At 37.5% G+C, this 15,915-nt stretch overlaps 1 protein-coding gene across 5 annotated transcripts in view; it reads right to left on the minus strand.

Moving 5' to 3' along the window:
* Nucleotides 1-15,915, minus strand: part of SLC4A4 (solute carrier family 4 member 4) — a 386,600-nt gene that overhangs the window by 67,356 nt on the left and 303,329 nt on the right. For all 5 annotated transcript variants that reach the window (XM_059159558.1, XM_059159548.1, XM_059159567.1 and 2 more), the window contains exons 17-18: nt 5,297-5,410; nt 3,204-3,365 (exon numbers count right to left, since the gene is read on the minus strand). In XM_059159558.1, coding sequence (XP_059015541.1) covers nt 3,204-3,365; nt 5,297-5,410 — 276 coding nt within the window. The remainder of the gene's footprint in view (nt 1-3,203; nt 3,366-5,296; nt 5,411-15,915) is intronic.

Here is a 15,915-nt window from a genome sequence, read left to right on the forward strand (position 1 = left end):
TAAAACAATAGATAAAAAAGTATATGTAAAAATAATAAAGGGGCACCTGGATGGCTCAGTCAGTTCAGTGCCTGGCTCTTGATTTCAGCTCAGGTCATGACCTCAGGGTCCTGGGATCAAGCCCCATGTCAGTCTCCCCATTTAGCAGGGAGTCTGCTTGTCTCCCTCTCCCCCTGCTCACTCTCTCTGTCTCTTTCTCCTTCAAATACATAAATAAGTCTTTAAAAAAAAGAAAGCAAAAGAAAAACAAGAAAGAATTCAGGAGTATCAAAAACTGAACAGGGAGATTTGGAAAAGAACAAAATAGAAGTTGTAAATATAAAAAAGTATAATTCTTGAAAGGAAAAATTCAGTGGCTGGTTTATGACAGAATAGAACCAGCAGAATAAAGAGTTTAATAAAGAGAAAGATCTGAAGAAATTACCCAAAATATAACACAGAGACCAAAAGGCAGGAAATGTAAAACAAAAACAAAAATAAAAACCCCAAAACCAAAAACAGATTAACAGAAGTAGAGCACAATATGCGGGTATACAAAAAAAAATTTCTACTCAGAATTCCAGAAGAATATATTAGAGCTTGAAAGAGTCAGACTTACAATATTCCACAATTGATGAAAGGCAAGAAGATTCAATAATCTAATAATTAATATAAGACTGGAAACCCAATTATCCAACACATAATAAAAAGAAATCTATGCTAATACAAGTTATAGTGAAACTCCAGAATAAAGACACAAGAGAAGAATGATAAAAGCATCCAAAAGACAAGAATAATTACTTACAAAGGAATGAAAATTATACCGATAGTTCACTTTTATGAAAGTCAGAAATAATGGAAAACAGCCTCTACATGCTGAAAAAAAGAGCTTTCAACCTACAGTTATATATCCAGAGAAACTATCTTTCAAGAATGAGGGTGAAACAAAAGCATTTTCAGACAAACAGAAATGAAGAGTTTACTACCCAAACAAAGATCCCTACAGAAAAAATTTCATAAGTCTAGTAAGAACTATTTAAGGGAGATAATTCAGTCTAAAGAAAAATATTTGAAAATGGAAGGTCTGAAATGCAAGAAATAAATAAATAAGAGAGAGAGAGAGAGAATGAGCGGAAATGAGCAAAGAAAATGGTAAACCTGTATATAATTCTAAAAACACTGACCATGTCTAACTGTATTTTTAAATCCAGATAGCAATCAAATCTGGGTAGTAACAACATATGACTCAGGAAGGAATATCAACATTAGTATATTAGCCATTAGTGTATTTCAGCAGAAAGATAAACATGCTGACTAGCTTCAGAACTTAAAGATGCATATTAAAATATACAACATAATCACTAAGAGAAAAGATAAAATGTTTAACTTCCAAACTAACAGAAAACAAGTTAGATTGAAGACAATAAAAAAAAAAAAATAAAACTGTATCAACCTAAAAGAGGGCAAGAAAGGAGAATAAAAGAGAAAGAATACAGAGAAAGTTAGGCAGGTAGAAAGCAAAAATAATGTGGTAAAAATGAATCCAAATCTTTTCGTTGTCACTATCCATTTAAACAGATTAAATGTTTTAGTCAAGAGAAAAGACAACAAAAATGGATCCTATGTGTTATGTCCAAGAAGACATGGGACACAATGCATACTGAAAGTAAAAGAACAGAAAAATACATATCAGAGGAGTGAAAATTAAGTTACCCTAGCTTTATTAGAACAAAGTAAAATAAGCTTTAAGACAAAAAGCATTACTAGAAACAAAGACAGTGACATAAAAAGTCCAAATCACTGAAAAGATAAACTAGATACAAATGTGGAAGTACTTAAAATGGTTTCAAAACAAATAAAGAAATAGTAACAGAAAGCAATGTGACAGTACAAAAAATCGAATGTAGTAAAAAACTGTTCCCTTGAAAAAAGACTAATAAAACTGAAAGACGACAGGCTAGATAGATCAAGGAAAATGATAAGCACAAATCAATAACATTAGGATTTAAAGTGAAAAGTAACAGGTTCAGATTAGAAAAATAACAAAAGAGAATACCATAAACAACGTATCAATAAATTTGAAAATATTGGGAACTGGAACAAAATATAGAAAAGCTTCTAAAATAAAAAATAGTAATTATGAATGTTTTATAATCATCAGAACATTATTTTTATTCTTTTTCAGTGTTCCAAGAGCCATTGCTTATGCATCACACCCAGTGCTCCATGCAATACGTGACCTCCTTAACACCCACCACCGAGCTCACCAAACCCCTTTCCCGCCTCCCCTCCAAAACCCTCAATTTGTTTCTCAGAGTCCACAGTCTCTCATGGTTCATCTCCCTCCGATCTCCCCAATTCACCTTTCCTTTCCTTCTCCTAATGTCCTCCATGTTATTCCTCATCAGAACATTCTGATCATCAGTTTTTAAAAGTTCCACCCAAAAACTACTCAGCCCCAATAGTTTTATAAGCATGTTTGATCATTCACAGAAAAGATAATCGGCATGTTATATATAATAAAGAGAATATTGTGCTCTACTTCAGAGAATGGAATAGAAGTGGAATAGGAGGAGAAACACTCCCCAGTTCATTATAAGGATAATATATTCCTGACACCAAAATCAGACAGGGACACTATAAGAAAGAAAATCCATGGGCCAATGTTACTCGTAAACATAGATGCAAAAATCCCTAATATATACATATATAAAGCACTGTATATTATATATTATATAACTATGTAAAAATTATACATAAAGACATAAAAACCATGTATTAAAAAAACTATATTCTACTAGGTTGTAATGTTGGCTCAACAACAGAAAATCTATTACTGTAACTCACCAAGTCAACAGATTAAAAACAAACATGCTTTTATCTGAACAGTCTCAGAAAAAGTATTTGTCATTGTCTTCATTAGGGACAGTTACCACATTAAAATCAGATGTAGGATGACAGTGGCTGAGCAGTAAACAGTTTACATTGTCCTCTTTGGTGGTGAAGGAAATATGATTTCAACTTTTTCAGTTTTAAATGAGGTCTTCCTAAAGTATTACATCAAGGACATGTGTCAACACAAAGTGATCTGTGACTCTGCCAAGTCAGAAATATTAGCTATAATCTAACTCTCACAAAAATTGCCTTGGTTTTGAATAAATTTGTATTTTCAAGTACTATAAAGAAAGTAGAAGGCAATAATGAGCACTGTTACGAACATTTACCTTGAGTTTGTGTTCTTTCCTGTTCACGATCACAGCTGTGATTTGCTGGTCCATGAAAATCAGAATGGTGACCAACAAAGCAGGAATAGCAGCTGCAAGGTACACCCACCAGGGGTTTCCTCCGAATGGGGGAACAAACCAACCTCGGTTTGGACTTGTTGGCTTGAAGAAGAGAGAGAACATTTTCCAAGTAATATTAAAACATACTATTTGGTAAAAAAATCAATGGGAAAGACACAATTTTATTTCTGAAGAGACAACATATTCAAAAACAGAAGCAGTCTTACGTATAGGTTAAACAAAGATTAGTCACCAAAAACTTCCTGAAGATGGTCATTTTAAGGCAGTATTTTAAATGAAGGAGAATAAGAATATAGGCTGAAGGGAAATAGGTAAATGCCATTTTGTGCATTTAGGATGATCTAAGATAAGGACTCAAGATGCAAGACAGTGATTTAAGTCAAGAGGCACTGTAAGAAATGCTCAAATAGTAAAGACACAGGCAAAAAAATGACAAAATGACATTGCATTTTGTCCATGAATTTTGACAATTATACTGAAGTTGTTTCTACTACTGTCAGATTGTAACTGTTTCACAGAATATAAGATAGAAACATCTACAAATATTTGTATATGTTATAATTGAATTTGTTTAAATACTCTTGTCTTTCTTATACATATGAAAAAATGAGGCAGAATCACTGGTTAAATCCTCAGAAATATTACCAAAAATGAAAAATACAATTGTTTTTCCAGTTCTCCATCTATCCTCTGTCAGATCATACATCTGTACTACATGGAAAAAAAATTTTTTTTCCTTTCCTTTTCCTAATGCTAAATAATGCAAATAACCCAAAACAGAATCCTATGAATTATTTTCTCCACATTTACTATCAAGAAAGTCACTTCTCCTGAGGGTTGCTGGGGGGAGGGGGTTTGGGAGAAGGGGGTGGGATTATGGACATTGGGGAGGGTATGTGCTTTGGTGAGTGCTGTGAAGTGTGTAAACCTGGTGATTCACAGACCTGTACCCCTGGGGATAAAAATATATGTTTATAAAAAATAAAAAATTATATTAAAAAAAAAAAGAAAGTCACTTCTCTGAAGGTATTTCTGTCTTCCACCCCCCTTTGCTCGTAACCACATCACTGAATCTATCCACATCTTACTACCTTTATCAGGTTGAGAACTGGGAAAGGAAGGAACTTTCTCTTGTTCATCAGTGCATTTCAAACCCCCTATAAAGAGCCTAGCTCAAAGCAAACATTCAATAAATATTAACTTAAGTGAACTAATCATTGAATGATTGAAAACTTATCTTTGCTAAGGAGTATGACATGGCAGAGACAGTGCAACAGTTTGCTATACCAGAGATCCCCCTTCCTCATTAAGTAGTTATTAAGCTAAAACTGCAGTTAGTTTAATTTTTCTTAGCAAGTGTATAGTCTCAATGATGGAGAGAGAGAGGTGAGGAGTGTTCTACAAAACAAGTGGAAGACATAATGAAAAATTACAGAGGGGCACGTAAGAATGACCGAAACGTGAATTTTACCCATTAGGCCTGCATATACCAACAGATCTATAAAATGAATAATTCCTGTATCTTCTTTGTAATAATTAAAATGCACTTTACATACTATTTTGTGTATATGGCAAGTAGTTTGGTAGCAGGAAAAGAGCAGTGAATAAGTAATATAATCTTGGGCATTTCCCTTAATCTTTATGAGTTCCAACATCAACTTCATCAAATCAAGATGATGATAGTAACATTACATCCTAGAATTACTATATGGTTCAAGGTGATAAGTTGTATGGAAATACTTTAGCTTATCTTAAATACTCTAAAAATATAAAGCAGAGTTTGTATTTTTCAATAAAAATCAGTATAATGTGAATCTTGCACTTGATCCTAATCAGGCATTTGATTTTAGTGAAGAAATAGACAAAGTGTATACACATGCCTAGCAAAAGACCACTTCTGAAATAAAGAAACAGATAATCATACAAAACTAACTCAAAAACATACAACAAAATATAACAGGGAAAGAAAGCCATAGCATCCCAGGAATGACCCAAAGCAGAAGTTCACCTACCTTGAATTCGTTTGGCACAATTAGTTTTGGAGTATCCACACCTACCAGGGCATCTATTACACAAAAGATGAGAATGGACAGGATAATGGCAAAGTCACTGATCAGTTTTCTTGCCTGAAAAAAATAAAAAAGAAACCAGGGACTATTTAGCACCAGGTCAATATATTTGCCTGTGTTGGAAATGAGCAAAGTATTCTGTATCAGGAGCGGTTTATAGTAATGCATCACCAGCAAATTAAAGGAGGTGTCTCCACTGCAGAGAGATTATTTTTCAAATTGATTTTGCATCACTTTCTCATCTGAACAGACATAATCTACACAGGACAGATCAGAGTGTGTGTGTGTGTGTGTGTGTGTGTGTGTGTGTGTGTGGTGTGTAGGCAGGGGAAGGGAATCATAGATAATATATTTCTGAAATACTCTACAAACACTCTTCCTGTATGCAGCACAAGGATATGTACATAAGGATGAAATCTCACGGCACACTGTAAAAATCTACACAAAAATAAAGAATTCTGTTTATTATTTGGGAAATAGCACTGTGTGTACAAGGCAAGATAATTCCATAAAGTAATCTGAAAAGATAGCGAATCTAGCAGGAGAGGGGTTACAGGTTCTAGGTGACTGAGTGGACTCAAGACCTCAGAGATGATGGAAGAGAGAAATGTGATGATGTCACCACCTTTGACAAAGAAAATATTTTTCACTGTAGGCTAGTGCTTAATGTCTCTTCTATGTGGGGCATCTCTTGTCCACCATCTCTTCAGTGTAGCTGCCACCAGCTGACAAACTTGAAGCTTCCAAAATATCTGCCTCTGGTCAAGACAAGGGCTGGCGTTTATGGGCTGCAGCATTAAACCCAAACCTCTCCAATGCAGTGGGTGCAGAGTGGTCATTTCAGAGTCAGCAGGGGAGCATGGGACTACTGGCATCTCCACAGTGGGATCCATTGGTCCAGACAATGGCCTTGGAGCCCCACTAGAGCACAGATATCTTGTCCCCGTAAGTACATGCACATGGTGTGTCATCTGATCACTGCACAAGAATTTACCCAGTGCCTTATACTCTGGTGCTAGGGCTACCACAGTGAACAACACAGACACAGTCCATGTCCTCGTGAAGGTCGCATACCCAAGGCAGCCTGCTTCTAAGCAAATCAGGGTGGACTCAGCAGTGGTGAAGCTTCCTCAGGGTGAGCAGTCAGTGTTCTGGTACCGCTGGATGAAGAGACCAGGCAGGGGCTGAGTACCTGCACAGCTCTGTAGGGTGGACTACTGCAGTCAGATGTTCGGTAGGAATGAAACTGAGGAACGCAAGTACTTGGCAAGTGGATATGCTGAAGGCCATCATCATGCTCTCTTCTTGACCACTGCCCAGTGCCAGGAACCTTGGGTCCTAACCAGCAGCAAGATCAAAGATGGCCCTTTTGGCTAGGAGCTCCTTTCCCTTTCGAAGGGCTGGGTTCTGCTACGCTTAGCTCTCTTAAGCAGTACACAGAAGAAGCAGAAAGCCAGCTATGGACTATGTTAGGGGCAAACTAGCACCAATTGCACAATAATGTCAAGCACAAAAAGAGGGCAGGGATCAATCTGGGGAGAAAAATATAGTGCAGCAGGTTTCTGGGTTGGAATATAGTTTCTGGGTTGGAACTCTAGCACATTTGTTTCCTATCTGTAAATATCTAGCCTTTCTTAGCTTCAACGACTCCCATCTGTAAAATGTAGCCAAAATAATCCCTACAACCTCACCAGTGCATTATAAAGAATTAAATAAGATAAGCCATGAAAGTGCTTAACATAACATCTGGAACATAATAAACTCTCCTAATATATGTTAACTGTTATTATTTCAAGTTCCATGAGACCTCTTTGGCTGCAGAAACAACTGGAAAAACTAAATAATCTACCATCAGGAGGTCTTTAGAAGGGATCATCAATTCCAAGAAACAAGATATAAAAGCCCAGTAATAATATGGAACTGCCACTCAGCTGATTTTGGTTGGAAGTATTTGGAACCCCTGCAGAAAAAGGATGTTTCCCAGGGCTCAGTACTGGGGGGAAACTCCCATCTCTTAAGCTTTGTGCAAGTAAGTGTTGACATGGGCAGTTCAGAATGGTCTGGCAAAGATGGTCATATGAAACAGGTTCAAGAATATAATAAGATGTTACAACAATCTCTCCAGTCCAGTAGGTTATAAATCATGGGAAGACCAGAGGTCTTTTTGCAAAGGCAAAAAAGAAGTTATCTCTCTCTTTTTTATCACCCTCCCAGTCCTTATCCAGTAAATCCAATTTGTTGACAATTTAGACATGCTAGAAGTTGTTCAAAAAAGGGGAATAGTTATTAAAAAGACAGTGCTCCTCTTTCTCATAAACAGAAGGGAAGTAGAGGGTAGCAAATGAATCAATCTTCAATTCCCTGGTAGAAAGCCCCAGGGGGCCTTATACCTCTGGCCCTGCAAGGGAACAGACCTATATTACTGGAATCACTACCAGACACCTGGGACATTAGACTCATTCTTACCCTTCCATAAACTGAACACTTAAGTCCTAAACCTGCTTTCTGTATTTCTCTCCATCTTAATTAATGGCCATTAATTTTTTTCTATGGCTACGGCCAAAAACTTTGAACGACTTGCATAACTCTTCTCTCTGTCATATCCTACATCTCATAGGTCAGCAAATTACCTTTCAGGATGCTGTCAATTCTCACCACCCCCACTGCTCTCCTGTCCAAGGTACCATTATATCGCCTGTGGTTTCCTGCTTATCTTATCTTCCTGATTCTATACTTGCCCGCCTCCCTTCAGTACATTGTCAAGGTAACCCAGAATAGTCATGTTAAAACTTAGGTCAGATCGTGTGGTGGGCAAAATAATGCCCTCTTAAGGATGTAAATAAATATCCTATTTCCTGGAACCTATGAATATGTAATGTTGTGTGGTTAGAAGGAATTAGTACACATACAGATTAAGGTTGCTAATCAGATGACCTTGAGATTGGTGAAATGATCCAAGATTGTAGGTCCAATGTAATCACCAGCGTTCTCATAAATGAAAAGGGGAAGCAGAAGAGTCAGTGTCACAGTGATGCACTGTGAGAAAGACTCAACTGGTCATTGCTGGCTTTGAAGATGGAGGAAGGGGCCATGAGCCAAGGAATGTGGGCAGGCTCTACAAGCTGAAAAAGGCAAGGGAATGTATTCTCTCCCAGAGCCTCCTGAAAAGACACAGCCCTGTCAACACCTGGACTTTAGAGCACTGAGGCCCATTTTAGCTTCTGACCTCCATATCTTAAGACAATAAACTTATGTTGTTTTAAACCCTCATATTTCTAATAATTTGACATACCATCTATAGGAAACTAAAATAAATAATCTATTTTAGTTATCAGTTTACCAAACTAATACACATGAATATATATTTGTGGAAGAAATATAATATATATATATGTGTGTGTGTGTGGATGAAATACCATGTATTAGGAAGAAACCCTCAGCAATGGTATTCTTGTCAAATGTGGCACTTATGTATATTTATGGTGTAAAACTAGCTTAAGAGACAAATATTAATAAGATTTAGGACAATACTTCTTTAAATTTATGGGGGGAAAAGCTACTTTATTAATAATATTGCTTAGCCTCATTAAAAATCACAGCCAGGGTGATAAGTTCCATATAAAACATTCACTTCTGTTTCCCCTTCCTTTTCCTTAAACTGTATAGTACAGTTCAGTTACAGCAGAAATCACTCCTGGAGAGTGTTTATGATCAGACATGCATTTCTAAAATACTAGATCCAGTTTAAACTTCATAGTAAGGAAATTGGTTTTTCCCAGAATACTTCTGTATTCAACTCCAAATCCTGTAATTGAAGAAGGCAGGTAGGGTGCTATTTTAGTAGACTGTTCAACTCTTACCCTATACTAAAATTAAACTTTAATTTGAACAAGGGAAAACTGACAGTAGAACTATAAAGTACCCTAAAAATGTCAAGTGCTCAGTAAATATAGCTTTTACTAGATACACTCTAGGACCTGTGAACAAGAGCTTTGACTTTAAGGAGATAAGAATCACTCTCTTGAGGTCCTTCTCACATTTCCAAACACATTTAGAAAAAAAAAAATACATGAATTTCCCTTCATGCATTCTGTTTATTTTACTTTCCATTTTCATCAAACTTGAGCTCTTTCAACAACTCCAAAACAACCACCTTTTATGTGCCAACATATAAATAAAGAAATCAAATTAGAAACCCATAGTTCCTAATTCCCTTCTAGCTCTTCTTGGTAATGATTAGAAGTGCCAAAGTTTTCATGAGAAACCTGTTTCCACAAGATTTCATACTTAATCCTGTGGTTTTGGGAGTTTTCAAATCTAGCTTGGACAAACTTGTGTCTGTCCAACTTGTGGATGTCCTTCCAGCCAAACACTAAGTCCCTCCAGATTCAAACTTCAATATTTCTAAACTATGACAATCTGAGTGAAACACAAATTAAGACAACTCATATATAGCAAGGGCTCGCAAAAAAAAAAAAAAAAAAAAGGTTTATTTTTTAATGGTATACAGATGTGCTAAAATGTAAGAAAATTCCTACCTCTATCCATGAATAAGGCAAAGAAAAGTGTGTTTCAACTAAGATCCTTTTATATCAACTGGTTTTGAGCACTTTTATTTTTATTTACCATTCTTTAAATTATAAGAATGACGAGGAGAAAAATATTTCTGTTCTCTACAAAATTAATTATCAAGTATCTCAACTAATCTCATAAGAAACACTAAGAAACAAGCTTACATATTTAAATTATCAAAGCAAAAAAGAAATTACACAGATGGGAAGAGAAGTTCAAATAACCATACACTGTTTGTTCTCTTGTTCTGGGGCAAAACCAACCTAATAAACTACTATAAACAGACTCTTCATGAAGGATGGTACTTATTAATTATTAAGAGAGTCCTAATCATGGAGACACCAGCAGGGAAAAGCCAGTTCATTTACAGGAGGAAAAAATGAATTTGGTTTCTCTGAAGCCCAGAGGACATTTGATTTCCACTTTGCGAGGGCTGCAGCTGCTCCTAAGTTAAGCAGGGACAGGCTGGGGGCCTGCAGAGCAGCTCTCAATGGATGGGGCTGTTACAGAGACAAGGAGAGCAGCAGGCACCCTGTGGGTTCTCGATAAAAAATGAACTCATGATGTCAATTCTTCTCACGACGCTGGTGCTTGGAAACTGCTAAACAACAGTGGAAAAAAGGATTTATTGTAGATGAGAAAAAGTATACCAGACAAATATGTGCCTTTTGGCAACCATGAAAAGGCACAAAATACCATGAGAATTTTGAAATTTGATTCCCCTCTACCAGTCCAAGCAGAGCACTAAAAAAAAAAAAAAAAAAACAAGCATTGATATCAGTATAGCAATCATAATATGCTGTACTTTGAATCAATAATACCCACTATAGTTAGAATTCAATAAAAGGAAAGTCTGACTTAGGATCCAGGATTTTAATGCTGTGAATTCTAGAGTCAGAGATCCAGGGAACAAAGAAGGGAATTGGATTGGGCACTTCCTCTGGGTGGTGCTTAGAGCTTCCCGATGGAAGTCTACATTTAAAAAAATTGTTTTTCCAAGCATGGAACAGAGGGGAGTAGGCCTACGAAGTCTTTCAGCAGGAATGCTAGTGAGACTTCAGCCCACTCAGGCCTCTTCCTGCATCCTGCTTCAAAACTGAGCAGCAGAACAAAAAACCCTAGTAAGTGTATGTGAGAAGCAAATGATCAAATCCCATGGGACATGCTGTGTCTCAATCTGGCCACTATATTCTAAGTAGAAAGTGAAAATATGGAGCTGATCCAGAGATGGGTAAAGAGAGGAATCGGATTCTGAAAAACATTACATATAAAATGATGGTAGGCCTCAAGAAGTTGTTGGGAGACCTGTCTTCAAATATGTGAAATCTGTCACAAAGAAGAACAACTGATTTGTTTGGTGTAGCTTCCGAGGGCAAAGGCAGACCCCGCAGACAGAGGCTGTGGCAGGGAAGATCTGTGTTTCTATCAGGAATGCCTTCAGAGATATGAGTTCCTATTCTAGGAGGCATTCAAGCAGCACACAGATGACTCCTTGTCAGGAGTAAGAGACAGTATTGGACTAGATGGTATTTGAAGTCCTAACACTAAAAGGCAATGATTAAGACCCAATTATCAAAATTTCTTAGCCCTCTAATAGGATCTTTTGATATATTCCCCAAAAACATTATAATAAAGAGTTCCAGGGGTGCCTGTGTGGTTCAGTGGGTTAAGCATCTGCCTTGGGCTCAAGTCGTGATGCCAGGGTCCTCGTAACAAGCCCCTCTCAGGCACCCTGCTCCACAGAAAGCCTGCTTTCCCCTTTCACACTTTTCTTGCTTGTGTTCCCTCTCTCCTGTCTTTCTGTCAAATAAATAAAAATTAAAATTAAAAAATAAATAAATAAATGTTCAGGGTATTGAGCCCTGCCTTGGCGTTGCACTCAGTGGGAGTTTGAGATTCCCTCTCTCCCTCTGCCTTTCTCCCTTACTGCACAGCTTGCTCTGTCTCTAAAATAAATAAATTATCTTAAAAAAAGAAAGAATAGTTAAGAAGAAAGGTGATTTTATAATTATATTAAGGTATAAAAATTGAAGTTTTAAAGAGAATAATTAAGTCATATGTATAAACGAGACAATCTGGAAATGGAGCAGGAGGCCATTTTGTGTTAAAGAATGGATTTCAATGCTTATGACTTTTCTATGATGGGCAAGTAAGCTGAAAGTGTTTAGGACCACAAAGTACCAGGGTCAAAATTAGTGTCCATAGACTGCTTGAGTGCCACCATTAAAAGCTCTCAAAAAACACTTGGTTGATCAGCGCTCCCAACCTTATTTTTCTTAGGGCTCATTTCAGGATGGCTGCCTTTTTTTCCATATATCCATATGAACTGAAGTATTTATAAACTTTGTTAAATGTTTAAGAGGTTGAGTTGGACTTATAATCAAATATCCCTTTGCACTCTTAAGAAAAAAGTATGAAAATCAATTTTGGATTAAACAAATTTGACTTTGAAAATTATATTCCTTGGTACAAAATAGTACAAGAATTTGAATACCTCATTCACCTTCACTGACAACAAAGTTATTTTGTGTATTAGCTTCGATGCAATGATGTGGTCTGATGTTTCCGCAAGAACCAGCCAGACGTTACCCAGCATTACTAACACTAGAATGGGACAGAGAATCCCTGCCCTTTATTTCTTCCTAATTTTTGGATACGTTATTTGTTTTGATATGATAGTTTTTCCCATTCACCAGAGAGTTTCTGGAAGAAAAGGAAAACAAATAGGGATGTCACCTGATTCCTCTGAAGAACTGTTTACCAACTAAATACATCCAACTTTAATAGAACTGTCACAGGCCAAAATGCCAACTATCAGTCATGGAAATACAGCAAATTGTGGAATTCTAGACTGTGTTTCACATGGATAAAAACGAAATGTGTCACCTAACTATAATGCTCATTATATTTCTGTTGAAATCCCTGAAGCCCTGTACTTTTATTCTCATCCATAAAGCCAGTTCCTCAAAGACCACCATATACTTGGGAGACAGGAAAGCATCAAAGTGTGATTCCACAGAAGATAGTAAGCATGAATGGAGCGGAAGAATCAAAACGAGGCACACTCATTTGAAAACCCAAAAATCTAACTTACTCAACAAATATATACTTAGTTCCTATTAGAGGCCAGGCACATGAATTACCTGTCTTTGTATCCTAGTATTGTATTAAGCACACATTAGGGTCACGGCATCTTTTTTTTTTTTTTTAATATTGAATGGGTATACTAATTAATTATAGAATACTTTTTTTTAAGGATATCAAAGAACCTTCTGCTCAAGTGTCATCTAAATAAAGTGTGGAAAGTGTCACAGCTGTTGATGTTACCTGGAATTTATTTTATTTAACTGACAACAGCAATCAGAAGGCATATTAAAAAAAGAATCTTGGGGCACCTGGGTGACTCAGTCGGTTAAGCATCTGACTTGATTTCGGCTCAGGCCATGATCTCAGGGTTATGAAATCAAGCCCCAGCTTTGCTGGGCATGGATCCTGCTTACGATTCTCTCTTTCCCCTTTCCTTTGCCCCTCCTCCCGCTCTCTTTCTCTTCAAAGAAAGAAAAAGAGACAGAGAGAAGGGAAGAGGAGAAATAAAAAGAAAAGTAGAAAAGAAAAAAAAAAGAAATCCTACCAATATATCAATTTACATGAGGGTCAAAACTGCTACTTATTCTAATGGGGTGGGGGATGAAATTAAGTGGTTCCTTAAGAAAGACATTTTCATGTCAATTATATGCATCAGCCGGCCACACTATATTTGACTATATATCAAAGGACCCATGAATTTTTGCCTAATTCAGAAGTTCTACAGCTTTATGAGTACTACTATCACTAATCACAATCTACTGCTAATTACACTCCTGCACTAAGCTATTGCTTCCGCTTTACCAGCACAGAGGCGGGGGTGGCATATGATCACTTGTTGGCAGGGCACTCTGGAGGAGCATTTCAGATTGATGCCCTGAGCCATGTGCCTCAGAAGATCACAGATGATGCTCTCTATAGAAAGCTCTGATGCCAAAAGCCCCAAGTCTTTTTGACCAAAGACTTGAGGCTGATGTAACAGACCAGTAACTGCATGGGGTAATATGAGGTAACAGTCTGATGCACCCCTCTAAAAAGAATAGGGAGTGCAAAGAACACAGGAAGTGGAGTGCTGGTATTCCATTCACATTCCCCTTGGCACTAGGGCTCTCTGGACGTCCCTGATATACAATTAAATTCCTGACAGGCAGGCTAACAGACTCTTTTACCTCAAGTGCTCATACTGATGGACTGCCACTAGCCTCCTGAGGGAGAGAAAGTGTGAATAACTGACCCTGGTCTTGGCCAAGGTCAAGGTCATGACTGAAGTAGGTCACTGACTGAACTAGGGGAATAGAAATGTCAGTATAAGGGACAGAGATTTGAGCAGGATAACCAAGGGGACTGTGACAAGTTTAATTTGATTGAAAAAAAAAAAAAAAAACTTGAAGAGGTAAATGTAAGAAATAACATCTTTTGTCACACCAGATCTATTTTGTACACCTTGTCACCATGCTCTTGCTTTGGGAGATGGGCCTGCGTGGTCTTCAGTAGGTTCCCTTGCTCTCCAGCTGGGTTTAGCCTGGGGCAGCGTGGGAAGGCCATCAGAGGGAAAAGAGAGATCAAGGTACTTATTCCCTAGGCTTTATGGCTATGAGGTTGCCTCAGGCTGGTGACATTGCTCAGTCCAAGGTCACAGCAGCTCCCAGGACAGTTTTCTCCAGCCTTTTCTCTTCTTCTGGGTTCCAGCAACCACTCCTTTGGCACAACATTTGGGCCAGGGATAGATAGTAACAACCCCACTGTTATGAGTACTGGACACTATACTCTCCCTTGTAGATCCCCTAAACCTAACTGCACTTTTGTAAATAATGCTTTCGTGGACCTTTCAAATTATCCCATCCAAGTGTCTAATTTATTTCCTGCTGAGACTCACTGATCGACAAATTATGATCCTGAGATTTTGATCTTGGGTGGCTGTGAGGATAGATGATATTATTAGCTGAGATAAGGAATACAGGAAGATGAGTCTGTTCAAATGTGGAAAGAAAAACCACGTAACTAACACTGTCAGTGAACGGCAGTGCTAGTACTACATTCTACAGCTTCTGGGTTCTCACATCTGCACTTTGTCCATGAAACGCAGCATTCATCTCTGCTTCGCTGCATCCCACCAGTCATCAAGGATGAAGTACTGAGTCTGCGTCCAGGATTGTGGTAACCAAGGTGAGGAATCCTATAGAAGTAAAAGAGTTTTCTAGCAATTTACAGTCTGAACTAACCTACAAATGTTTAGAAATGAGCATGCAAAAGACAGATGGCTGAGCCAGCTAAAGGAAAAGAGCGTATTTTGTATGACAAGGGCACTGCCATCCAGCATTAGTGTTCTGTTTCGTGTGAACGGTTGGTGTGAGCGAGGAAGTCGTAACAGCTGGTTGACTCTTGTCACAGCAGTCGAGGATTGTCTAATTTACTCTGTTTAAGCATAGAAGTTGTAACTGTAGAACGTAATCTGTAAGCATAAGAGTCAGTTAACCTATCAGTTCCTGCCTATAGAGACCACCCTTCTAAATGACAGCTTAAATCCAAACTTATTTTGGCAAGTAAAAGAGCGAAAAATCTGTTATTAGTCGTGCATGAATTTATGAATTTGTGTATGGATTGCTACTGTTTAGCTATAAATATAAAGTGAGTAGGAGAGATGACAGTCTGAAGCCTATATACCTCAACATAGCTCCTCAGAAATCACATATATTTTTTCCTGCTTATTTTATGATTGCTATACACAATTCTAAACTATGCCGAGAAACCTCTTCATAGGGATTGAATAACCAGAATACCATCATTATTCTATTTTCATATGCTCATAACTTTCTCAGCAGCATTTATCAACACTGAGAAATGACCACTTGCACTCTTATAAGGAGAAATTTCCTTTAAGTCTGAAGAGCTGTTATTAGTTTGGG

This window comes from Mustela lutreola, chromosome 1 (assembly GCF_030435805.1).
Source record: "Mustela lutreola isolate mMusLut2 chromosome 1, mMusLut2.pri, whole genome shotgun sequence".
Taxonomy (NCBI): Eukaryota; Metazoa; Chordata; class Mammalia; order Carnivora; family Mustelidae; genus Mustela; species Mustela lutreola.